Below are 26,195 nucleotides of genomic sequence, written 5' to 3' on the forward strand. Positions count from 1 at the left end.
GAGAGCCTTTCCCTGCTCCCGCAGTGATTCCTGCTGGGATCATGGACTGTGGGGGTCTCCATTTCCCCGCTGCAGTCCCCAGTCCCTCCCCCTTCCCAGCTTTTCCCGAGGAATTCCATTATCCCGGGGATCCCGGTGCTGTTTGCACACGCTGCTGACCCAGCCTTTATGTGGGACACATAAGGGGCTCTGTGTGCAGCTCCCACCAGGGCCATTAATCGTGTCCATGTCAGAATTCCCGGCTCCAAACCCTCCCTTCCCGCTCCTCCCCTCTCCTGCCCTCCTTCCCCCCCAGCCTCTCTTGTGCTCTCCGGAGAGCCAAGAAAAAAAACAAAACAAAACAAACAATCAAAACTTGTCTGAAAATTCACACAGGGAACTTGCAAACTTTGCAAAATCTGATCTGCTGCTCCCCGGGGTGAGGCTGGGAAATGTGGGATTGCTCCAGGCGGGAAGAAACACACTCTGCACCCTCGGAGGGATCGCCTCCAAGGGAAAATGCCAAAGTTTGGCTCCCGGTCCCAATGGGGATGCAAACCCTGCAGCTGGTACTGATACAAATCCAGGACTGGTACAAATCCAGGACTGATATAAATCCAGAGGGCCTCTCTGAATCCGTGGGAATGTGGATGGGCTGGACCCATGGAACCTGAGAGCAGAGCTGGGCTTAACCTCGCTCCCACCTTGGAGCAGCCTCACTCATTCCCAGCTCCTCTCCAAGGGCAGATCCTCACGATCTCTGCTCTCCCCTCCATGGGTGGGACACCATCCCGGGGTTACACAGCTCCTGGTGGTTTTCCTGCACTCGCTCCAGGGTTTTAGAACAATAATTAACTTTCAAACGCTGCTGAGTCCAATTTCCAAGGGGAAGAACCTTTTGTTTCTCAACCACAATCTGAGAAGAAAATGGGGCCAAGAAGCCCTTGGGGCTGCCATGGGGGGAGTTCCAGGGACAGCTGAACACCCCATTGGCTATACCTGTCAGAAATCCTAATTAATCACCCTAATTAGATTGTAAGAATGTCATAGCTGGCTGTGTCCATGCCCACGTGGAAGCTTCCAACAAAGATCTGACTTTAATGTAATTACTTAAACCCCGATGCAAAGTTTGTCTCTGTTAGGAGGAGGCAGTGAAGGAGCCGCCACGTTCTGGGTGGGGAGAGCAGGGTTAGGCTGGGCTGAGCTGGGTTAGGCCAGGGAGAGGAGGGTTAGGCTGGGCTGAGCTGGGTTAGGCCAAGGAGAGCAGGGTTAGGCTGAGTTGAGCAGGGTTAGGCCAGAGAGAGCAGGGTTAGGCTGAGCTGAGCAGGGTTAGGCCAGGGAGAGCGGGGTTAGGCTGAGTTGAGCAGGGTTAGGCCAGAGAGAGCAGGGTTAGGCTGAGCTGAGCAGGGTTAGGCCAGGGAGAGCGGGGTTAGGCTGGGCTGAGCTGGGTTAGGCCAGGGAGAGCAGGGTTAGGCTGGGCTATGCAAGGTTAGGTGGGGGAACAGAAAGTTAAGCTGGGGTGCACAGGGTTAGGCCAGGGTGCACAGGATTAGGCTGGGGTGCACAGGGTTATGTCAAGGAGCATGGGGTTAAGCCGGGGTGTGCAGGGTTAGGCAGGGGAGCCTGGAGTTAGGCCGGCATGTGCAGGATTAGCTAGGCTGTCCAGAGCTAGTCTGGGGTGCACAGGGTTTGTCCAGGGAGAGCAGGGTTAGGCTGGGCTGCATGGGATTAGGCTAGGATGCACAGGGTTAGGCTGGGCTGCACAGGATTACATTGGGGAGCATGGGGTTAAGCTGGGGTGTGCAGGGTTAAGCTGGGGAGCCTGGGGTTAGCCTGGCATGTGGGGGATTAGGCTGAGCTGTGCAGCGTTAGTCTGGGGTGCACAGGGTTAGGCCAAGGAGAGTGGGTTTAGGCTGGGCTGTGCAGGGTTACACTGGGGAGCATGGGGTTAAGCCAGGATGTGCAGGGTTAGGCTGGGGAGCCTGGGGTTAGGCCAGGCAGTGTGGGGTTGGGCTGGGCTGCACAGGGACAGACTGGGCTGTGCAGGGTTAGGCTGGGGTGCACAGGATTAGGCTGGGGAGCGCAGGGTTAGGCCGGGCCGTGTGGGGGTTAGGCTGGGCTGCCTGCGGTTAGGCCAGGCCTTACCTGCACGCGGGCCTCGGTGAGCTTGGTGCGCTGGGCCAGCTCCTCGCGGGTGTAGATGTCGGGGTAGTGCGTCCTCTCGAACGCCTTCTCCAGCTCCTCCAGCTGCTCCGCCGTGAACGTGGTGCGGCTGCGGCGCTGCTTCCGCTTCAGAGGCAGGTCCGGCTCCGACTCCACGTCCGAGCCCTCGTCCAGGCGGTTCCCTGGGGACAGGAGAATCGGGACATCAGCAGGAGGGTTCAGTCCCACGGGGAAAAATATTGGGAGGGTTAAAGAGCCCGGCAAAATCAGCAAAGTAACGCTGGAATTGTGAATATTCCGGTTTGGGGTGGAGAGGACTCGAAGCTCATGCGGTGGCACCTCCCAGGGCGCTGCCAGGGATCCACAGCTTCTCTGGGAATCCATTCTACCCTCCCAGGCAGGAATTTCTTCCCAATATCCAAGGAAAGGAGCCCCTCAAGTCCCGGCTTTTCCCGCAGCCATGGGAATCCTGGAATTCCGAACTGGTTTGGGCCAGGAAAGTTCTTATAGCTCATCCCATTCCATCCCTGCCATGGGCACAGACACCTCCCACCGTCCCAGGGCACTGCCAGGGATCCACAGCTTCTCTGGGAATCCATTCCACCCTCCCAAGGAAGAATTTCCACCCAATATCCAAGAAAAGGAGCCCCTCAAGTCTCAGCTTATCTCCACAGCCTGGAATCCTGGAATCCCAGACTGGTTTGAGTTGGGAGAGATCTTAAAGCTCATCCCAATCCACCCCTGCCATGGGCAGGGACACCTTCCACTGTCCCAGGGTGCTCCAAGCCCTGTCCAGCCTGGCCTGGGACACTTCCAGGGATCCAGAGGAATCCCCATTTTCCTCACAAGGGAAAGTTTTGTCTGTGGACAAAACGTCCACTGCTTTTACTCTATTTATGGCATTTCCTACCATTATTTTTCCCCACATTGCAAAGAAAACCTTGGAAAATGAAAACTTCTCACAGGAGAACAGGAGCTCATAGTCCCTGAATCAAATTGTCACAGAGAAAAGAACTTCCAAGGCTTGGCTTATTTCAAGGAATTTCCATTTTTCATCAGAAATTCCTCTTTCAGAGTTGCCCATTTTGTCCTGCCAAAGGCAGGAACTGAAATGTTGTCCACAAATGATACTTTGACTCATGCTGCCCAATTTTCTCCTGTGTTTTCTCAAGTTTTAGGGTTGAAGATTCCAGTTTTTAAAACTTAGGAAGGAAAAAAAAAAAAAAGGAACAATTGGAAATTTTTACAGATGGGAAAAACCTTTCCAGCCTGGCTTCAGCTAGAGGCTGGGCGCAGGACACAGCTCAGCTCTTCACCTCCCAAATTTCCTACAGAATTCAGGCGCCATCCAGTCCTTTCCCAATGTTTAATCAGTCACTCATTCCTCCACCTCGACTTTCCCTGCACTTTCCCCTTTCCCTTCTCCCTGCCTTGATCCCAGCACCAGGCGTGGCCTCCTGGGGCTCTCCTGCACCCAGCTGGAATAAATAAGCCCAGCTTTGCTCCGTGTTTTTGGCTGGAGATCAAGCAGAAGGCCCCACATGGACATTCCAGGTCCTCAGCAGCTTTTGGAGGAGCTGGAACTCCAACGTTGTCTCTCCTGGAGCAATCCCAGGCTCCAGAGATGTTCCTTGGGGGGATTATGGGATGCTGATGTTGGTTTTGGAGGGGCCACAAAATGTGCCCCCAGCCCAGGGCAGCAGAGAAGGGACAATGGGACACGGGAAACCTTGGAGCTGGGGACAGCTCCGGCCCTGCCACCTTTTCCTTCTTTCCCAAGAAATCAGGGGATTCACTGCATTAATTGATTTTTTTCCCTTCCCAAGCCTGGCTGTTGTTTTCCACAAGAACCACCCAGCCTCGCTGAGAGCCAGAACCAAATCGTGCTCACAGCAAAGTCCTTTTTCTTTTGGGTGAACCTTTGCTAATTTAGGATTAAAGCAGGGTTTACGTAAGCTCAGCTTGACCATAAAGCTCCCTGAAGTCTCTAACCGTGTTTTCCAGCCTATTTTTCCCCCCTCTTTTTTGTTCAGCTCCTATATTATCATCACCCAAAAATCTGCTTTTCTTCTTGGCAGCGCTGGGAGCTGCAGCTGTGGCTCCCGACAGCTGCTGGGGGGTTTGAGGGGTGGGAGGCGCCGATCCCCCCGGAGCCGCCTCGTTTGTACCCAGATCACCACAAAAAGCCTCTGCATTCCAAACAAAATTCCTTTTATGGCCCGGGGCTTGTGGGGAGGACGCAGTGTGGGACCTTGGAGAGGTGCTGGAGCCAGGGCAGCTCTGCTCCAGGGGTTGTTTTTTGGGGGAAAATCATCCCTTGGAGAGGTTTTCCCTCCTTCAGGCTCTGGCATCCCGTTAAATGCCTTAAACACGTTCAGCTTTTAGATCCAAACCCTTTGATTTCTGAATTTGTCCCCCCGAATCAGTGAGAAATTCCTTGCTGGCTTCAGAGGGGCAGCAATTGCCCCACATTTAAAAAAAAAACCTAAAAAATTTCAGAGTTCTCCCACACACAGTCAGAATTTATTTCAAACAGAGATTTTTTGGATTTGTCCACTTCCAAGGGTCTCCAGGAGAAGGAACATCTGTGCTTGAGAGCAGCAGGGCTGCACATCTGGGCCCCAGATGATGCGGGGCAGGTAGGAGCCTGCACATCTGGGCCTTGGAGGAGCAAAGGCACATCTGGAAAGCTCCAGAGAATTCCCTGGAGCTCCTCACTGGAGCTGCTCCATCATGGATGGGCTCGGCTGCTCCTCCCATCCCACTCCTGGGATCCAGACATTCCCAGGTGCAGGGACAGGATCTGCACCAGATTTTCACCTGGGACGGGAAAACCCCCACATTTTCTTCCCCAGCTCCTGCTAAAGGATCCCTGATTTGTCCATGGAGTTTTGGGAGAGGACGAGGGACTGTCACCCTGTGTCCTCACTGCGGTGCTGATTCCAGGGTGAGATAATCAACACCAATTCCAGGACAAACCTCTCCATTCCCAAGCTGCCCCACAGCTCCAGCCAGGCTTTATCCCCATTTTCCAGCCGTGCAGGAGTCACCACCCACCCGCAGTGACCCCGGGGGCTGGGAAGGGCTGGGAAGGGCTGGGAAGGGCTGGGAACAGCAGCCACAGCTCCCAGTGCCAAGTGCCCGGCTCCAAGAGCCCGACCTCAAAGCTGGAACCGAGGGAGCAGAAAACTCCCAGGGAATGCCTGGGACCAGCTGCTCCCAGCCAGAGCAGCTGCTGCTGTCAGGCAGGGCCGTGGGGAAGGACAGGGAATGTTTTCCAGCTGGGATGGCCTCTCTGACACATCCACACACCCCACGAGCAGCTCCCTCACCTGCTGCTCTCACAGCCCCACAGGTCGTTCCCCTTCCCAACCAAGCTGGAATATCCCGGACAATCCATTCCCAAGTTCTCCCCAAAGCTCTTTGTGCTTGATTTTCTGAAGCTGTGGAGAATCCCAGGCTGGGGATTCATCCCAAACTGAAACCCTTCATTTTTTCCAGCCCATCCCTACATGAACAACAACTGCCAGCAGCAGGAGCACAGGGGAAACCAAATTTCCAGGGATTTTTGCGACAGGAATGGCTTAGTGATATTTTACCCTTTGGTCTGCAAAGGGGAAGGTGCAGAAATTTCCAGCAGCACCTTCCTGGGTGGGAAGGATGAAGGATGGGAAGCAGCAGGCTGGCAGCAGGCAGCTCCCCCGGGATCTCATCCTGGGAAAGATTGACGGGAAAAGCAGAGCCAGGAATGAACAGAGGGGAAAACCTCCCAGCAGGACAAAGCAAAGAACAGGGAAAACTAAAAAGAACAGGGAAAACTGAAGAGAAAAGGAAAAACCAGGAGAAAAGGGAAAACCAGGAGAGAAGGAAAACCAGGAGAGGAGGGGGAAACCTCCCAGCAGGACAAGGCAGAGAACAGGGAAAACTGAAGAGAAAAAGGAAAACCAGGAGAAAAGGGAAAACCAGGAGGGAAGTGTGTGGGTTACAGGACTCACAATCATCCCAGTGTATTTGGGTTTTTTTTAGGAGCAATTCCATTGCTTTTTCATCTTTGCTTCAGAGTAACTGCTCTGCAGCTCAGAATGAAAAGCTCAGACTGCCCAAATCTCTTTGCTTTTAGAAAGAAATCCTAATTTCAGGAATAAAAAGGCAGAGCTTTATCCTGGGAGTGGCAGCAAGGACGCAGTGTGGAAATTCTTCCCACTGCTCCGAGAAAGATTTCCAATGTCTGGGCAATTTTGGGGAGCCAGGGGTGAAGTGACCCCATGGAGGGATCTGCTGAGGGATTGTGTGGAGCAGTGCTGAGTTCAGGAAGAGCTGGGAAAAGGGAACAAACCCCCCTGGAGTGGTGGGAGCAGTGCAGGGAAAGATGACAAAGGGAAGCCTGGCCTTGTCCCGGGGCTCATTCCAGCCTGAGGAAGTGTGGGAATTACAGCCCCAAACTCCCAATCCTGAGCAAAGCTGCTGGTTCAGGCTGGGGAACAACGAGCAAGAGCCCTTTGGAGGGGTTTGGAAGGAGCAGGAGGAGCTGGAACTGGAGCAGGGGACCAGGAAAAGCCGTGTGGGACCCGGGCCTGGCTGTGTCCCCTGTCCCCATTCCCTTCTGCTCCTCCTCCCTCCCCTCCAGCCTGGGCTCCCCTTGGCCCTGCAGTTAAATTAAATGGGGCTGGGGAATGGGGAATGGGGAATGGGGAATGGGGAATGGGGAATGGGGCTGGGGAATAGGGAATGGGGAATGGGGCTGGGGGGATGGGGAATAGGGATGGGGGAATGGAGATGGGGATGGGGAATGGGGATGGGGGAATGGGGATGGGGAATGGGGAATGGGGATGGGGGGATGGGGCTGGGGAATGGGGTTGGGGGGATGGGGGGCTGGGGAAATGGGGCAGAGGGATTGGGGCTGCAGAACATCCCAGCTCCCAGCACAACGCTGTCTGTCCCTGTCCCTTCCTGCTGCCCCATCCTAAACATCAACTGGGAGAGGTGGGGAGGGAGCAGGACTGGGGAGGGAGAAGGAATAGGGAAAGAGTGGGATTGAGAATGGGATTGGGGAGGGAATGGGATTGGAGTGGAAATGGGACTGGGGAGAGAGTTGGATTCAGAATGGGATTGGGAACAGAGCGGGACTGGGGATGGAGTGGGATGGAGAATGGGATTAGAGAGGGAATGGGATTAGGAGTGAGACTGGGGAAGGAGTAGGACTGGGGAGGGGATGGGATTGAGGATGGAGTGGGATTAAGAATGGGATTGGGAAGGGAATGGGATTAGGGACAGGGTGAGATGGGGAAAGAATGGGATTGAGAATGGGATTGGGAAGGGAGTGGGATTTGGGATAGGGTGGGACTGGGAATGGAGTGGGATTGGGGAGGGAGTGGTATTAGGAGCAGGATTGGGGGTGGAGTGGGATAAGGGACAGAGTGGGACTAGGGATGGGGTGGATTGAGAATGGGATTGGGATTGGGATTGGGATTGGGATTGGGATTGGGATTGGGATTGGGATTGGCTGGGCTGTGGCTGCTGCAAACTCCCCCTGCAGCTGCTGCAGCCACGGGGATGCTCCATAAATCCCACCCAGAGGTGGCTGCCCAGGAATGCAGCCCTGAGAAAAACCTGGGTTTCATGGGATGAGAGAAGGAAGAAAAACCCACTTGGAAGGCCCTGGCAATACCTGAGTGAGAGCCCACAGGGAATCCCCTTTTCCAGACTCTTCATCCACCCAGCCCTGGCACTTAGGGCTCAGTGGGATGGAGCAGCTCTCCCAGTGGGAAAGGCCAATGGAACTGGGATTGTCCAGCCTGGAATGACCTCACCAGGGCCTCCCAGGGACTGAAGGAGCCACAGGAAAGATGGAGAGAGACAATTCCCAAAGGATGGAGGGAATCGGGGAACACCTTCCCACTGCCACAGAGGGGTTTAGGTGGGATATTGGGAAGGAATTCCTGGCTGTGAGGGTGGGCAGGCCCTGGCACAGGGTGCCCAGAGCAGCTGTGGCTGCCCCTGGATCCCTGGAAGTCCAAGACCAGGCTGGATGTGGCTTGGAGGAGCCTGGGACAGTGGAAGGAGTCCCTGCCATGCCAGAAGGATGGATCTGGATCAACTTTAAGCTGCTCCCAACCCAACCCATGCTGTGATGAGGGCTAAGATCCTGCCCTGGGGAATCTTTGGGATTCAGGCATGGAGGAATGCCTGGACCCCCCACTGCAGGCCACTGGGGCAGGAGGGCTGGGATTGCACAGGAGGACATGGAATGAACCAGGATCTCGGGGATTTGTCCTCTCCTGGGCTGCACCTGTCCCCAGCAGCTCCTTAAACCGGATCTGGAGCTCTCCTGACATTCCCAGCTCTGCTTTTCCCCAGGCAGGAACAACCTGAGCCCATCCAGGTGCAAACAAGGCCTGGATGGAGGAGCCTGAAAAGGCAGCACAGAATTCTCCTGTACGATTTTTTTTTTTTTTGTTCCCAGCACAAACCCCAGAACCCCCTTGTCCCTCTCACCTCGGAAATGTTGGAATTCCTGAATTCCCAGGGAACAGCAGGCGGGGCTGTGAGGAGGCACAAACCCACCCCATGCTCCAAGCACATTCCCAGACCCCAAATTCCTGAAATTCCCAGAAATTCCCTCAGCACACACAACAAAACCTTGAGATTCTCTTCCCTCCCTTTCCCAACCTTTTCCTGGATCCAGGCTCACAGAGCTCAGGCTCATGGAAAACCAATCCTGGAATTCTAGAGGTGGGATTTAATCGAGGAATTCTGCACCAGGGGGTGGAGATGCCCTGGAATAGCAGCCAGGAAAATGGGAAATTTGGGGATCAGCTGGGAGATTTGTCTCTACTTTTCTCTAATTTTCCATATTTTTCTATAATTTTTCCATATTTTTCCTCTATTTAGCCAAATTTTTCCGTATTTTTCCATATTTTCCTCTATTTTCTCTATTGTTCTCTATTTTCTCTATATTTTTTATATTTGTCTCTATTTTTCTGTATTTTTCCATATTTTAATGTATTTATACATAATAATATAAAATATATTCTTTATTATTATGATATTATTTATACATAATAATACACAATATATTTTATATATTCCGTATTTTTCTATATTTCTTGGTTTTCTCAGTTTTCCGTATTTTCCCCATATTTTCCCTATATTTTTCTCAATTTTTCTGGTTTTTTTCCATTTTTTCCTCATTTTACCGTATTTTTCTCTCTTTTTCCAGATTTCCCCCATATTTTTCCATATTTTTCTCTATTTTCCCACTCTTTTTCCACATTTCCCCCTATTTCTGCCTCTTTTCCTCACCCCAAACTTTCCTCTCTCTGCCAGAATTCCCCTCCCAGCTCAGGGATTGGGGATTTTAGGAAAACCTTGCCCGGGAACACCTGGGGTTGGAGGCCGGTGATCCTAAAGGTTCTTTCCCAATCCCTTCCCTCTACCTGGCCATGGAATACCAAGATTCCAGGCAGGATTTTTCTCGGTTAGAAGTTCATTTTGGGATCTGCAGGGATGCAAAATTCCCGTTTTTCACTGTGAAATTCCCTCCTGTTGAAGCAGAACCTTCACCCTCCTGAGCTTGCCAGCTCAGAGACACAACCATGAGTGGAGCACTGGCATATTTTGGGAAGGAAAAGCTGGAGAGACCAAATTTCCTTGGAATATCCATCCCCAAATCCCCTGGCCAGCACCAGGACCTGCTCTGGGCACAGCCAGGCCCAACTCCAGGCTCAGGACTCACCTGGAGCTGAACTCCAGGAGGGATTTCCCAAAGCCACAAAGGAAATGGAATTTCACCCCCAAACAGCTGCTCTTCCCTAAAGCCACACGTGGAGCCCAAGAAAACTCTGGGAAGAGCCCAAAACTTTATAGGGGGAGGGATCTGATCCCAGAGTCTCCCTGTGGGAATAACGGGATCCACTGGGATGATCTGATCCCAAATCTGATCCCAGACCCAATCCCAGAGTTTCCTTGTGGGAATCATGGGATCCACTGGGATGGTCTGATCCCACATCAGATCCCAGAGGCTCCCTAGAGGAGTAGCGGGTTCCACAGGGATGATCTGATCCCAGATCCCATCTCAGAGTTTCCCTGTGGGAATAGTGGGATCTATGGGATGGATCTGATCCCAAATCAGATCCCAGAATCTCCCTATGGAAATAGCAGGATCTATGGGATGGATCTGATCCCAGATCGGATCCCAGATCGGATCCCGGAGTCTCCCTGTGGGAACAGTGGGATCCACGGGGCTGATCCTGAGGCTCTGCCCCGCCGCCCTGCCCCCACACGCGTCACAAACCCCAAACCTTTCTGCTCCTTCCCGGGGCGAACAAACCCAACCCATCCCGAACGTTCGGAGGCAAACTGGGAGGGAGGGAGGGCGAGCAGGGCTGCCCGTCCCCGGCAGCCTTTGTGAATTCCCTGACCATAAACAGATGGAATATCCATCAACTCCAGCCCTCTTTTCTTCGCTTTCAACTTTTTCCTGGTCCTCCCTCCCTGCCCCCTCCGCCCCTCGCCCTCTTTCTTCGGGCTTTTGTTCGGCCTTTTCAAGCGGCCCGAGGTGATGGGGCCGGCCCCGAGTCCCGGCACATCTGTGGAGTCCATAAAAACCCCCCTGGCACTTCAATATTCATGGCCTCGTGCCTGCGGCAGGCGCAGGATCCAGCCCGGGAGAGAGGGAGGGAAGGAAGGAGGTGATGCCTCAGGATTGCACTTTTCTGTTTTCCAGATCCCGAACTGCTTTAGTGTATAAATCTCAAACTCCATGGTCTGTTCAGCTGCTCTTCTCCCGATTTATTCAGACAAAACAATTCCTCTGAAACTCAAGAACACCTCATTGTCCCAAAAAGTACAAACAAAATGAATTGTGGGGGAGCCAACTGGGGGTAAATTACTTCATTACCTGGAGCTCTAATTGGAGGATTAACCCCTGATATGCAAATAGACCAAATTTATAATTGTCTGAAAAACTCGTGACCATCCTGGGTGCAGCCTCAGAGGCTTCTGACAGCCCAAGGTGTGTCTGTGTGCCTTTAATAAATTCCCAGTTTTGTTTTCTTCATCTTGTCTGGCCTCTGTTCCAGGCAGCCATCCCAAGGTGCCAAGGGAAAGAGGGAAGGAGGGAAGGACCTGGGAGCTTCCCAGCTCCCCCACTCAAAGAGGGGCAGCACCAGTGCTCCCCAAAATGGGAGGCAAAGGGAAACCAGCTGGGATCCAGGTTGGAGGAACAGCAACAAAGAGGTGGCGGGAAGGAAAGCTCTGCTCGCTTTCTCGGGAGTTTCCTCCTTTTTTTGTTTTATTTTCTTCCCTTTCCAGCTCCAGCCCTGCTGGTCCCTCACAAGGATTCCCCATGGAGCTGCACAAACACATCCCACAGGGCTGGGAGGGCTGGGCACGGGGAGCCTGCTGGGATCAGGGCTGGGAGATCTGATCCCAGATAACCCCTGAATGTACAGGGATCTGATCCCAGATAACCCCGGGATTTACAGGGATCCAATCCTGGACAACACCTGGATTTACAGGGATCCAATCCTGGATAACCCCTGGATTTACAGGGATCTGATCCTGGAGAATCCCTGGTTTTCCAGGGTAAGGCAGCAGGGATGGGAGATCCGATTATGGAGAATCCCAGACCTGGATAACGCCTGGATTTACAGGGATCTGATCCTGGATAACCCCTGGATTTACAGGGACTGATCCCAGAGAACTCCTGGATTTACAAGGATCTGATCTTGGAGAATCCCTGAATTTAAAGGGATCTGATACCAGATTACCCCTGGATTTACAGGGATCTGATACCAGAGAATCCCTGATCCCAGGATTCCTGGAGAGTCCCGAGCAGGGAACCCATCCTGATCCCTGGCCTGCAGGGGACACTGCCAGGCACGAGGGACCAGCGTGGCTGTGGCACCTGGGGTTGGGAGATCAGGGAGGGAAATTCCAGAGGGGAAAATTCCCTGTCTGTTTGTCCTGGCACACCGGGTTCAGTTCCTGTGGGTCCTGGGGCAGCTCAGCCTGGGCCCGGCTGCTCCTCCTCATAATCAGCCCCAGTTTGGGACTGGGATCCATCAATCTGTGCCACTCCTGGACTGGGAGCCAGGGCCAGGAACAGCCAGGGACAACCAGGGACACCCTGGGGGATGCCCAGCCCCAGTTTGGGACTGGAATCCTTCAATCCATGCCACTCCTGGACTGGGATGTTGCTCCAACTGGGGCTAGAAACAGCTAGGGACACCCTGGGGGTGGCCAGCCCCAGTTTGGGATTGGGATCCATCATTCCATGCCACTCCTGGACACGGCTCCAGGCCCCAGGATTGGGGACCCTCAATCCTGTCCTGTGCTTCCCCTGCTGCTCCAGCCCTGCCCAGACACTCCCAGGCCTCTCCCTGTCAGACTCTTCCAGGGCAGAGGAACCAATTTCACCAAAATGTGACGTTTTGGTGGTGCCGGGAGCGCGGCGGGCGCTGATGGGGCAGCGAAGTGATCACCCTGAAGGAGGAGGAGCATTCCCTGCACAGCCTGAGATTCCCAAAGATTCCCAAAGATTCCAGTCCCGGAGAGACAGAGCTCCTGGGGCTGCTGGACAATTCCAGAGCTGTGACAGCCGTGGAGAGATCCAGGGCCAGTGGGAGATCCCAGTGCCAGGGAGAGATCCCAGTACCCAGGAGAGATCCTAGTTCCAGGGGCAGCTCCCAGTGCCAGTGGGAGATCCCAGTTCCAAGGACAGATTCCAGTTCCAGGGACAGATCCCAGTTCCAGGGACAGTCCTCAGTGTCCCCAAGCCACCTCTTCCTTCCCTCACCTCGTGCTCCACCTGAGAAATCAGGAATGCAGCAAAACCCATGGAGGATTTTTTTGAATATCTGATCTTTTTATCCCCTGCCCACTCGCTGTGTCCCTGTGGGTTTTGATTTGGGTATTACACTTTCTACATATGCGTATATATATATATATATATATATATATGTATTTATATATTTATTCATTTATATATTTAAATATTTATGTATATTTACATGTGGATATTCACATCCTCCCGCCTCACCGCATTCCCACTTTTCCTCCCGCGTTTCTGCTGCCTTCTCTCCCTTTCTCACCACGTTTTCCCCCCCTCCCCTGCCCGCTTTTCCCCCCAAAAAACGCTCCCAGCTTTCCATTCATGTCAGGAACCCCCGGGACGCGCTCGGGAGAAAGGCCCGGGCGGGACGCGCCCCTCGCAGCCCCCGGGGATGCGCTGCGAGCGGGGCTGTGACATTCGCCCGCGATTGAACCCCCGGGCCCGGCCCTGCCGCGGCCGAGAGAAGAAAGAGAAGAAAGGGAAGTGTAGGGAGGAGAGAATGCGAGTGACAGAAAGAAGGATTGAAAGAAGCAGCGCGAAGAAAGGAAGATATCCCTGCGCCGCGCTCCTTTATCAGCGCTGTCATCTGGAGCAGGGCCCTGCCCGCATTGTCTCACCTTGGGCAGAACAAAAAAAGGGATTTTTTTTTTGTGCGGATTCCTTTAGAGCTGCCAGGACCCGCACCTTAGGGGGTCGCGGGAGGCTGAATGTGCAGCTGACAGCCCCGAGCGGCCCCGGGTGATATCAATAAACCCCGACACTCCGCTCTTCAGCACTGCTCATGTGGAAGGTACGGCCTGAATATTAAAACCCCCGGGAAGGAGCCCGGGATGCCGCGGGGGGAGGGACGAGGGAGCGGGGCAGGGAGGGGTCGGAGCCGGGGGATGCGGCGGAGCCGGCCCGGGAAGGGCAGAGGAAAACCAGGGGAAGGATGGGAGAACGAAGGGAAGGATGGAGGAAAGAGGGGAAGGGAAGAGGAAGGAGGGGAAGGGAAGAGGAAAGAGGGGAAGGACAGAGGGAAGAGGGGAAGGACAGAGGGAAGAGGGGAAGGACAGAGGGAAGAGGGGAAGGATGGAAGAAAGAGGGGAAGGGAAGAGGAACCAAGGCCAGAGCGGCTCCTCCTGCGCTCCTGGGGCTGCTCGGGGCCACCTGCTGATGCCTCAGGATTTCAGCTTTTATATTTTTCATGTATTTGTAACCCTGCAGTTCTTTAGTGTGAAACTCTAAACTCCACACACAGCGTCAGCTGCTGCTCTCCCGTTTTGGTCACACACAACAATTCCTCTCTGGGCTGGGAATCAAGGACACCTCACTGCCTCAGGCCCCGAGAAATGGAAACAAAAGGGAGCTGGGGGGAGCAAATTTGGGGTAAATGACTTCATTACCTGAAGCTGTAATTGGAGGATTAACCCCCAATATGCAAATGGACCAAACTTATAAAAGTCTGAAAACCTGTGACCCGTGGTCCATTTTTGGGTGTAGCCCTGGGGGGCTTCATCTGCCCTAAATGTATCTGAAGGCCCTTCAATAAATCCAAGAGCTTTTTATTCCCCCAGCTTTGTCTGGATTCTGTTTTTAGGCAGCCCCAAAAGGCATCAGGACAGGGCAGGGGGAATAAAGGGGGTGGCAGCTTCTCCCACAGGTGCTGGAATTCTCCTGGATTCTCCTCCTGACAACAACCCTGGAATCACATCCCGCTCCCATGGAACCTGCTCTGCCCAAAAATCATCTCGGTGACGTCACGAAAAATCAGATTTTTTATTCAAAAACAGGTTTCCATCCATGGGAAAGGCCTGGTTTGCTCATGGGATGGAGCTCTTGGTGCCCAGCAGGGACAGAACCCAACAATGCTGGGATCAAACTGTGCAGGAATCCCAAATTCCTCCTGCTCAGAGGTCCCTGAGGCCCAGCAGGGAATTCCCAGCCGGCACACCAAGGAGCTGGCACAGCATCGTGGATTTTTCCTGGTTTTTGGGACAAAAAATTCCCTTCCCAGCTCTGGGATCCACCAGCAATGTGCCCAGCCAAGCCAGGAGTGGCTCATGGCAAGGGAACCGTGCAGAGCCCGGAGCCCTCTGAGCCCCCCTGGCACCAGGGCCCGGCCCTGCTGCCCCATTCCCACAGGAATTCCCCCACTTTAACCCTTGGGGTCTCAGGCACCAATTCCCCTAAAGGACAGCGGGGCAATCCCACCCCAGGCTATCCCCAAGGCCAGGAAGAGTTGTCCAGGACACAGGACAGGGCTGTCCCCAAGGCCACCACACAGAAGGAGATTGCCAGAACACAGGACACAAATGTCCCCAAGGCCAGGAGGAGATTCCCAGGACACAGAACACGGCTGTCCCCGAGGCCACCACCCAGGAGATTCCAGAGTTTTCCAGGACACAGGACACAGATGTTCCCAAGGCAGGAGCTCCCGAGGAGATTCCCAGGACACAGGACATGGCTGTCCCCAAGGCCACCATCCAGGAGGAATCTCCTGAAGAGTTTTCCAGGACACAGATGTCCCTAAGGCCACCACCCAGGAATTTTTCTAGGACACAGGACACAATTGTCCCCAAGGCCACCTCTCAGGAGGAATCTCCCGAGCTTCCACGCCCAAAGCTTTCCAGAGCTCCATGAACAGCATTCCATGGCGTTTATCCAGGCTTTTCTCAGGAGGGATGAGAAACCTCTTGGGTATTTTAAAGTGTAAAGAGGGATCTTCCAGGAGTTGGGAATGATCCCTTCCCCCTTGGAATGTGATCCAAGGGATCTTCCAGGAGCTGGGAATTGGATCCCAATCCCAGGAGGCAAAGCCTCCCTGGCAGTGTGAGGGCAGAGCTGAGACCTTTCCCAGCTCCCTCGTGTTCTGGAATTCCCTCTGAGCATTCCAAAACTTTTCCCAGCGGGATGGAGCCAGGAGGGTGCTGGCAGAGGAGCTCTGCTCTGCCCAGGTGAGGGATGGAAAATGTGGGATTTGAGATGGGAACTGGGATTTCTGCTCTGCTTTGGAGCTCCTGAGTTTGCCGGTTTCCCACACAAATCTCTGGATCATCCGGGTTCAGGATGAACCTGGATCATTCCTGATTGGTTTTTTAAATAAAGGAAGAACCAAATAATTTCAATCCCAGGTGGAAGAAACATCTGAGCCGAGCAGAAATGGAAAATCTTGGCTCACTTTGTTTTTTTTCACTTTGTTTCCCAACTCTTCAATGAGATTTTTGTTTTCCCACCAAGCAGTGGCTCTATTTCGATCCCAAAAATTGGGATTTGAGAAGAAATTTTGTATTTTCTGCTCCCATTCCCTCGTTCCCAGCAATCCTGGGATATTTTTTTCCATTGTTTGAATTCAGTTTTAACCACACCACAGAAATGGGGAGAGCCAAGGGTTGGGACTTTGCTCTCCAGGGATTGGCTCTGATACCAAATTTTTGGTTCCCCTGGGATCACAATGGCACAAAAGGGACGGGAATTTTGTGCCTGGATCCAGGTGGGATCTCTGGGATCCCCATGGGATTTCTGGGATCCCTGTGGACACTCAGCCTCCTGGGCAGGAGCTGATCCTGGCACTCAGCATCTCCCAAACCACGCACCGTGGGACAGCTGGCTTTGGAGTTAGGGATTGGATTTGGGATGAAATAACCTGGGAATAGGGGAAAATGGGGGATTTTGAAATCCATATCTGGAGTTAAGAGATGAAATTCCTTAAATTCCATAAATCCCCTACTTATGGCAAAATCCCTCCTGTATGAGCTCTGCTCTGCGTGTCCAAGGAGATCCCAAATCCAGGGAAAGGTTCTGAGCTAAACCATGAACAAAGCTGATCCTAAAGACTGGAAAAAGGGTCTGAAACACCAAGGAAACTCCTGGAAAACCAAACAGGAAAGAGCTGCAAGAAGAAAATTCCCACCGTCAGCTCGAAAAGTGAAATATCCCAGAAAAAAAAACCCAAAAACAAACCCAAACTTTCCTGGCTCCTGAGGAGCTCACGTGAGATTCCCTCACCTTTCCAGGCTCACAGGAATCCAGGATTTGATTCCAGGCTTGGAATTCTGAGCCCCCCAACCCTGCTGGAGCCAAACCCCTTTTCCCCAGCCCTGCTCCCCATTTTCCAGAGCAGAGCAAATTCCCTGGAATTCTTAAGGAAGTTTCATATTCCTGCCTGGGGAATGTGGGGAAGCGATTCCATCCTGGACACTCCAGGAGCTTTCCCTCGTGGGAGAGGGGAACTGGATGAAGGAATTGCCTCCCCCTGGAATGTGAAACATTTCCAAACTGCAGTGGTTGGAATTTTCCCAATTCCCGGTGTTTTGGGGGGTGAAACTGCATTGGGGTTTTTTCTCTCTTTTCCATTTTTCTGGGATTCCTCCAGCCCGGGATTGGGATTGGGGAGGGAAAACCGGACAAGGGAATGTGGGAGGATAAACGGGAGAAGCTGAGGGTGGGAATTCTTTGTCACTGGGAATAAAACCTGGATGTGCTGACTCCCAGCTGGGCCCTCCAGAGACCGAGGTTCCAAAAGATTCCTGGCACCTTCCTGCGTGTGCCGCGAGATTCCCAGCAAATAATTCCTTTGGAATCCCAAATTCCCACTCAGGTGGAGGCAAAACCCCTGAACATTCCCTGGAACTCCCACTCCTGAGTCAAGGAATTTCCTGGCCTGCCTCTCTTCCCTCCACACCCAAAGATTCCCAAAGATTCCAATCCCAGAGAGAGGGAGCTCCTGGAGCTGCTGGACAATTCCAGTGCCAGCAGCCAGGGAGAGATCCCAGTTCCAAGGAGAAATCCCAGTTCCAAGGAGAAATCCCAGTTCCAAGGAGAGATCCCAGTTCCAAGGAGAAATCCCAGTTCCAAGGAGAGATCCCAGTTCCAGACAGGGACCCCTGTGCCAGGCAGGAAAACACTCGGGAGCCAATCCAAGGAAACCACAGGTGCCCTTGGATAAACTGGGAATTCCTTTGTTTTTGTGGATGTTTTCTAAACGGAGGCACAACTTTCACCAAAAAAAATCAGGATTTGGGGAAAGCCAGAGCTCTGGAAAACAGGTTTGGGATGCTCTCCTGGAATATTCGTTTAAATCCCGAGAGACTCTACTGGGATATTCAACCTTGGAGGTCCCAGGATCTGGGAATGGCTGGGAATGATTGGGGAATGACTGGGGATGGTTGGGAATGACTGGAATGGTTGGGGATGGTTTGGAATGATTTGGGATGAGTGGGAATGGTTGGGAATGGCTGGGAATGATTTGGGATGGTTGGGAATGGTTGGGGATGGTTGGGGATGGTTGGGAATGACTGAATTTCCTCCCATTCCTTTCCCAGCCATTCCAGAGCCATGGAAAATCCTGCAAGTTTCCAATCCACAGGCAAAGAAACCAAAATCCACCTGAATTCCAACACCCGGCTCCAAACCCTCCCTGCTCGGGTTCAGCCCAGTTCAGCACAACCACAAATCCATAAATTATCCTCATTATGAGAAATCCATAAATTATTCCCAAAATCCCACGGGAATGGCGCAGAATTCCCTCCAAGAAGCCAAATTCCCCCTTTCTATCCTTTCCTATTCCCACAGAACAACACTTGATCCATTTCATTCCCACAGCAACAAAGTTCCCCTTCCAAGCCCTCAACATTCCATCAAAACCATGGAAAAGGTTGGATTGGGCACCTCATTTCACATATGAAAAAAATTCAGTAGCATTCCTAAAATCTGGAATTTTTAGCACAGGACTAAGGCTTAGATCTAAAATCTTGCCACAGCAGACACAGGAAAGTAATTCCCAACTATCCCAAATCCCTTTTCCCACATCCCAACGTGCTTCCTTGGAATTTTAGGCCATTCCTTAGAATTTTCAGGCCACTTTGGAGGCTCCCAAGTTTTTGGCAGCAGCATTCCGGATATTCCCCAATATTCCCCAATCCTGCACAACGTCACCCTCTGCTGACGCCTTCCCAGAGGAGTTTCCACACCAAAAAGGGCCAATTTTAGCCCAAATCCTGCCCCTGGCAGCTCCCAGGGCTGGGCACTTCCCAAGGGAAACTCGGGATCCTCTGAGATCTCCCCGTGTGCCCAGGGAGATCTTCCCAGAGCTGGGAATTCCTGCCTGCCAAAAGCTGGGAGATTTTTTTTTTCCATGAAAAACTGATATTTGATCCCTGGGATCAAATTGTGCAGAGGCTGGAAAAGCATCCAAGGAAACACTGGGATCAGGAATCGAATGAAAAGCTCCAAAATTTCACATTTTTGCCAGCAAAATTCCACTCTGGGAGCTGCAAGTCTGGAAGGAGGCAAAAATCATCTCGGTCAGGTCGTGAAAAATAAGATTTTTTTATCCAAAAATGGGTTTCTAGCCGTGGAAAATCCTGATTTCCTCATGACCTCCATCACCTCATGGAATTGTTTCTCCTCAAAACCCCAGATTTGTCCCTTTTTGGGTTTTTCCTTGAGTTTTAATGGGGAAACAATTCCAGTTGGGATTTATTGTGTCCCAAAAAGAAGGGAAATGAAAATAATGGAAATAAATTGGAATAAATTGGAATAAATGGAAATCAAGGTGAGTTCCTAGCAAGGTTCACACCCGGACATAGGTGAGTAGAATCCCAGGAAAGACAAACATCCCTATAAAAATAATATCTGGGATTTATGGGTTTATAAAAATCCATGTGACGCCAAAATCATGGGAGGAAACGAAGAACAGACCCGGGGAAAAAGGGATAAATATCAATAAATTAATTAATCAATTAATTAATGCATCAGTTATTAAATATAAATATGAAATATTTATAAGAAGGAGAGGAGAGGAGGGAAGGAAAGGAAAAGGAAAAGGAAAAGGAAAAGGAAAAGGAAAAGGAAAAGGAAAAGGAAAAGGAAAAGGAAAAGGAAAAGGAAAAGGAAAAGGAAAAGGAAAAGGAAAAGGAAAAGGAAAGGAAAGGAAAGGAAAGGAAAGGAAAGGAAAGGAAAGGAAAGGAAAGGAAAGGAAAGGAAAGGGAAAGGAAAGCCCTGAGTGACCCGGGCTTTGATTAATTAATGGCCCTAATTGGCGCTGGCTGAGCCTGGCCCAGCCCCACAGAGGGATGGGCACTGCGGTCCTGCCAAGCACTCAGGAATTCCAGTGTTCATGGAATATCCCAAGCTGGGATCCAATCCCGGCCCCCAACAGCTCCACCCTGAGCATCCCTGGGAGCTCTGGCAAATCCAAACACTCCCGGAGCTCCGGCAGCCTCGGGAATGTCTCTGTTCCCTGGGCTGTGCCTCAGAACCTTCCCTGATGTCCAACCCTGGCACAGCTCCAGCATTCCCTGGATCCTGAGCAGGGATTGGAGCTGTCCCTCCATCCCCTCCCTCATTTCCTCTCCTCCAGCTGAACATCCCAAGTGTCCTCAGCCTCTTCCCCATCCTTGTTCTCCTTCAGACACTCCTGGATATTTTCCCACCTTCCTTCGGTTTCATCCCCCAAACCTGCACAAATATTCCAGGAGAGGGGATGGGAACGCCTTGGCAGGCAGGGATAAACTCCAGCAGGAAGGGGTTTTAGGGAAAGGTGTTTTCCAGTGTTAATCTCTGAAATCTGAGGCATGAAGGGTGAGAGAGGGAATGACAGGATTTGGGAGGAAAGAGGGGATGTTTGGATGGGATATTTGGGAAAAATTCTTCCCTCTGAGGGTGGAGAAACCCTGGAATGGATTTCCCAGAGAAACCATGGATTCTCCATCCATGTTAGTGCCCAAGGCCCGGTAGGACGGGGCTTGGAGCAGCCTGGGATGGTGGGAGGGGTGGAACAGGATGGGCTCAATCCCAACCCATCCCACAATCCCAGGAGAAGGCAGGAAGGTGGCACTGGGGACAGATCCTGCAGGAAGGGCCGGGCTGGGATGGCTCGGGAAGGGCGGGGACAGGGAGGATGGATTAGAGCGGAACAGCTCCGATATCCCAGCGGCTGGCGAGGAATAAAAACCCCTTAGTAGGTCACCCCTGCCCCCAGCACGAGGCTGCTCCCGCCAGCAGGAATTTTCCTCCCCAAGCCCTCTTTAAATCCCAGCCATTTTTTTTCTCCAGTGTCCGAATGCCAGAGAGGGAAATCCGGGCAGGCCGCAGCTAAGTCCTAAAAATCTCCTTTTTTTTTTTTATTTTACTCCCCTTCCCCCCCGTTCCTATTCCTTTGGATTCCGACAAACCTCCCTAGGAAGGGCACGGAGCACGAGGCTTTGCTCAGAGCTGGATTCAGGGGTCACCGAGGGTGACTGTCCCCGTGGCCAGCTGGCTCCAGCCATGGCCAGCACTCCCTGCTCCCGGGAAACGCTGAGGGATGAGCCCAGCAGGGGAATCAGGGCTGGGAACAGCCTGGGGTTGGATTTGGGATGAGCCCAGCAGGGGAATCAGGGCTGGGAACAGCCTGGGGTTGGATTTGGGATGAGCCCAGGGGGGGAATCAGGGCTGGGAACAGCCTGGGGTTGGATTTGGGATGAGCTGCCGGGCTCCGAGGCAGCGAGTCCTGGGAAGGGCCCCTGGTGCCCCAGAACCGCTGAAATTGTCCCTGCAGGGACAGCCCAGGGGATGTCACAGCTCTGGGACACGAACTGGGAGCTGTCCCCAGCTCTGCAGAGATCCCAAATTTTGTGGGGCTGATCCCCAAATCCAGGGAGAGCAGCTCTCATCTGCCATAACCCCAAACCCAAAATTCCCTCCCAGGCCAAGAGCGACAGAACCAAACATCCTCAGATCTTCCCTTTCCTCACTCCACCTCGTGGTTTTTTCTCCCAGTTTAACCAGTCCAAACCGCTTTAAACCCGAACAAATCCCCCAAAAAACCCCAAATCCAAACCCTCGGAGTAGGGGGGAAAAAGTGGGAAAAGTTGGGGAAAACTCCAGGAGTTTTCCAGAGGAGCTCCTGCCACCACGAGCTGCCTTTTCAGGGCGGAATTCCCGCTGCTCCCGCTGTCCCTGCCCCGATCCCGGCGACTTCCAAGGGCTCCGATCAATCTCCGGCCCCTTCCCCCGCCTGCTCCCGGCCGTTCCCAGGGAAAAAAGCGGCTTCGCCCGGGAAGGTGGTGGAAAAAATGTGGACAAATTTCTGATTTGCAACACTCTGGGCACGGGCTGATTGCCATTGTTGGAGTGCAAATGTAGAAATAAAGCAAAACGAAGATTCCGGGGTGAGGCCGATGAAAAGCAGAAAACGAGGAATTTTATGGCCATAAGTGGCGTGGGCTAATGGGGATTTTTGAGGCACTGGACCATGGTGGTTCCTTAGCTCCGGGATTGCTGGGAAAGACGCTCAGTTCTTAATTGCTGCCACCTCTCGTGGCTGCCACTGCCAGCGGCGTGTGGGCACCGAGAGTGGCCACAAAAAACCCAAGCAGGCTGCAAAAAACCCAAACCGGCCACAAAAAACCCAAACCGGCCACAAAAAACCCAAACCAGCCCCGAAAATCTCAAACCAGCCCCGAAAATCCCAAACAAAAAAAAAAAATCAAACCAAAAAATATCAAACCAGTCCTGAAAATCTCAAACTGGCCCCAAAACCCCAAACCAGCCCCAAAAATCCCAAACCAGCCCCAAAAATCTCAAACTGGCCCAAAAAATCCCAAACTGGCCCCCAAAAATACAAACCAGTCCTGAAAATCCCAAACCAGCCCCTAAAAAATCCCAAACCAGCCCCCAAGCCCTCAAACTGGCCTAAAAATCCCAAACCAGCCCCAAAAATATCAAACCAGCCCCAAAAATATCAAACCAGCCCCAAAAATCTCAAATTGTCCCTGAAAATATCAAACTGGCCCCAAAAATCCCAAACTGGTCCGAAAAACCCAAACTGGCCCCAAAAAATACAAACCAGTCCCAAAAATCCCAAACCAGCCCCAAAAATCCCAAACCAGCCCCCAAACCCTCAAACTGGCCCAAAAATACCAAACTAGCCCCAAAAATCTCAAATCAGCCCCAAAAATCCCAAACCAGCCCCAAAAATCTCAAACCAGCACCAAAAGTCTCAAATTGTCCCTGAAAATCTCAAACTGGCCCCTAAAACCCGAAACCAACCCCAAAAATCTCAAACCAGCTCTGAAAATTTCAAAAATCCCAAACTGGCCCAAAAAACCCAAACCAGCCCCCAAAAATCCCAAATCAGCCCCAAAACTCTCAAAGCAGCCCTGAAAAACCCAAATAATCCAGAGAAAACGACAAATCAGCTCTGAAAATGACAATCCAGTCCTGAAAATCCCAAACTGACCCAAAAACCACTAAGCTAGCCCCAAAAAACTAAAATCATCCTGAAAAAACACAAACCAGTTCTGAAAATCCCAAACTAGCCCTGAAGAAGAGAAATCAGCCCCAAAAAACCCAATCCAGCCCCAAAAGTCCCAAACCAACCCCAAAAATCCCAATCCAGCCCAGTTTTCCCAGCGCCAGGGGCTGGGATTGAAGGGTTTTCCTGTGGGGGCACTGGGAAAAGGCAGAGCTGACCCCAAAAGGATTTAAATTCCCTCCTTCCCTGCAGACCCAGGAAATTCAGGAAATCCAACCCCTCCTTCCCTGTCACATCCCGATTTCCCAGCTCCATTTCCACCCTAGAACAGTTCCCGGTGTTCCCAGATCCGTTTATCCACCCCCCATTCCATGACAGCCATTCCCCCATCCCCAAAATTCCCTTGGAGCAGCCCCAGGGGCTGAAATCCGATAAAATCCCCGAAATCTCGGCCTCTCCCTTCCCTTTACACCAGGAAGTTCAGGAATCTGAAAAGGATTCTCTAAAATCCCAAACCTGAGCATGGAGTTTTTTTCCAGGAGTTTTTCCAGGAGTTTTTTTCCCGGTAGAGCCCAGGAAAGAGGAATGACAGGTTTGTAAATTTGCTCAATTATCAGCTCGATAAAAATTCCCAAACATTTGGAAATCTCAAGCTTGGAGAGCTGGGCTGAGCAGGCCCACAAGAATCCCTGGATTTAATTTGATTTAATCAACACCTCCCTCTCCACGGGACCATTCCCGTTTTGGCAGGAAAAATCCAAATTCTGGATGTGCAGCCAGGTCTCGTCTACCCGGTGGAATTGTTCCCCAGTCCCAAACCTTTCCATTCAGGAATTCTCTCAGCAAAATCCCTTCCCAGTTTATATTTATTATTATTATTTATTTATTATTTATTTATTTATTTATTATTATTATATATTTATTCATAACCAGAATTGCAACGAGGGAGTTTCTCCCGATATTTTTGGGAGCGGAAAATTCCCATCACCCATGAAAAAAAGAATGGAAAATAAAAAATTCCTCGCTGAGGAACTGGGAAATTTCATTCCCTGGGAATGGATTTGCCCTCCAGACTGCTGGGAACAAATGGAATTATCGGGAAATTCCAAATGCTCTGCTGGCCACGGTCCCGAAAATGCCAGAGAACAACTCAGGGAAAAACTCTGGGAAAAGGGAAAAAAGCAACAACAGCAGCAACCAACAAAATACAAAAATCAGGCTCCTTTCTTGTCCCTTTTCCTTTGAACCCTTTGGAATAATTCTCTTTCCAGAGGCCTGGATTTGCTCCAGGCTTCTGGAGGTGGGAAGCACTTGGGGGGATCAAATCACAACCAAATGGCTCCGGTGCCAAAGGGTTTCCAGAGCCTCTGGAAGCTCTTCCCAGGTGGCTGCAGCCCCAATCCCAAAATTCCGGCCGGTCCCTCCCTGCCTGGCTCCCATCCCGGCCAGGCCAGAGCTCGAGCGGGGACAGCCGGGGGGGTTTGGGGTCCCTGGATTGGGGAATGGGCCCCAAAGAGGACCCAGGAAAAGGAATGGGAATGGGATTTGTCCCTCCTGTCCTGGTTCAGCTCTCTCGGGGCCTTGGAAGCTTTGGGGATACTGAGAGCAGCCTTGGGGACACCAAGTCACAACAGCTTTGGGAACACCGAGGCTTTGGGGACACGAAGTCACAACAGTTCTGGAGACACTGAGAGCACTTTGGGGACACCGAGCCCCTTGGTCACAGCCCAGGCAGGGGTAGGGTTTGGGTTTGGGTTTGGGTTTGGGTTTGGGGTTTGGGTTTGGGTTTGGGTTTGGGTTTGGGTTTAGGTTTGGGTTTGGGTTTGGGTTTGGGTTTGAGTTTGGGGTTTGGGTTTGGGGTTGGGGTTGGGGTTGGAATCTCCTCCCCTGGGGACAGGAGCTGCCACCGCCAGCTCTGGTGTCACACAGGGGACTAGGAAGGGAAGGAAGGAAAATTGCCCAGGTCACAGAATCACAGGTTTGGGGTGGATCACACAAATCCCAAAGCTTTGGATCTCACAAGTCCCCCAGGTCCCATTGGAGTTCCCAGGAGGAGCAGGGTTGGTGACCCCGCTGTCTCCTCCAGGGTTAACCCTTCCCACAGGGCCGATCCTGCCCCATTCCCCATTCCCAGAACAGACCAGTGAACGGGGGAATTCTGGGATCAGGGAATCCCCCAAAGCCAAGTTTTCCCTGGATATCCCATTTGGGATGAGCTTTGACCCCACTCATGGGGCGTTAATGAGGCCTTTTCCCAATTAACACCAAAATTCCAGCCCTCCTGCACAGGCCCTGGAAGGGGATTTGGGATATGGGACCACTCACAAGATGAAATATGGGATAAATCATGGCAGATTTGGGATTTAGGAGCCCTCAGATGAAATATGGGGATTTGGGATATGGGACCATTCACAAGATGAAATATCCCAGGCTGCTCCAAGCCCCGTCTGGCCTGACCCTGGACTCTCAAATTCTGGAACATTCTGGAAGCAGAGCCAGATTTTCAGCCCTCAAAGCCATGACTCAGTTCCGTGGTTTTTAGGGAAAATAGAGGGAATACAGGGATCAGGGTTGTGTTTGGAGTTAGGGATTGGATTTGGGATTAAATAACCTGGGAACGGGGGGAAATTGGGGATTTCAAAATCCATATCTGGAGTTAAGAGATGAAATTCCTTAAATTCCTTTCAATCCCCTACTTATGGCAAAATCCCTCCTGTGTGAGCATCCAAGGAGATCCCAAATCCAGGGAAATCCAACGCTCTCCTTTCCCAGCTGTTCCCAGTTTTCCAGGAGGTGGGAGTGGAAGGATCTCCTGCTTTTCCCACCATGGGGCCGCTCAGATGGAGGGAATTAAAGCCAGACCTAAGCAGTTGCAGGTTTGGGAGCCGAGACAATCGGGAGCGAATTTCCAGTGGGGAATTGCCGGCCCCCAGGAGCGCACGGATTAATCGGGAGATGCGGTTGTGAGCACCGGCCTTTTCCTGTGCCCCAGGAAAACAC

General features: G+C 52.1%; 1 protein-coding gene across 3 annotated transcripts in view; it reads right to left on the reverse strand.

Moving 5' to 3' along the window:
- Positions 1–26,195, reverse strand: part of PAX7 (paired box 7) — a 107,914-nt gene that overhangs the window by 55,180 nt on the left and 26,539 nt on the right. For all 3 annotated transcript variants that reach the window (XM_014888431.2, XM_014888426.2, XM_014888429.2), the window contains exon 5: positions 2,125–2,324. In XM_014888431.2, the coding sequence (XP_014743917.1) occupies positions 2,125–2,324 (200 nt within the window). The remainder of the gene's footprint in view (positions 1–2,124; positions 2,325–26,195) is intronic.

The sequence above is a fragment of the Sturnus vulgaris genome, chromosome 25, assembly GCF_052056855.1.
Source record: "Sturnus vulgaris isolate bStuVul1 chromosome 25, bStuVul1.hap1, whole genome shotgun sequence".
Classification (NCBI taxonomy): domain Eukaryota; kingdom Metazoa; phylum Chordata; class Aves; order Passeriformes; family Sturnidae; genus Sturnus; species Sturnus vulgaris.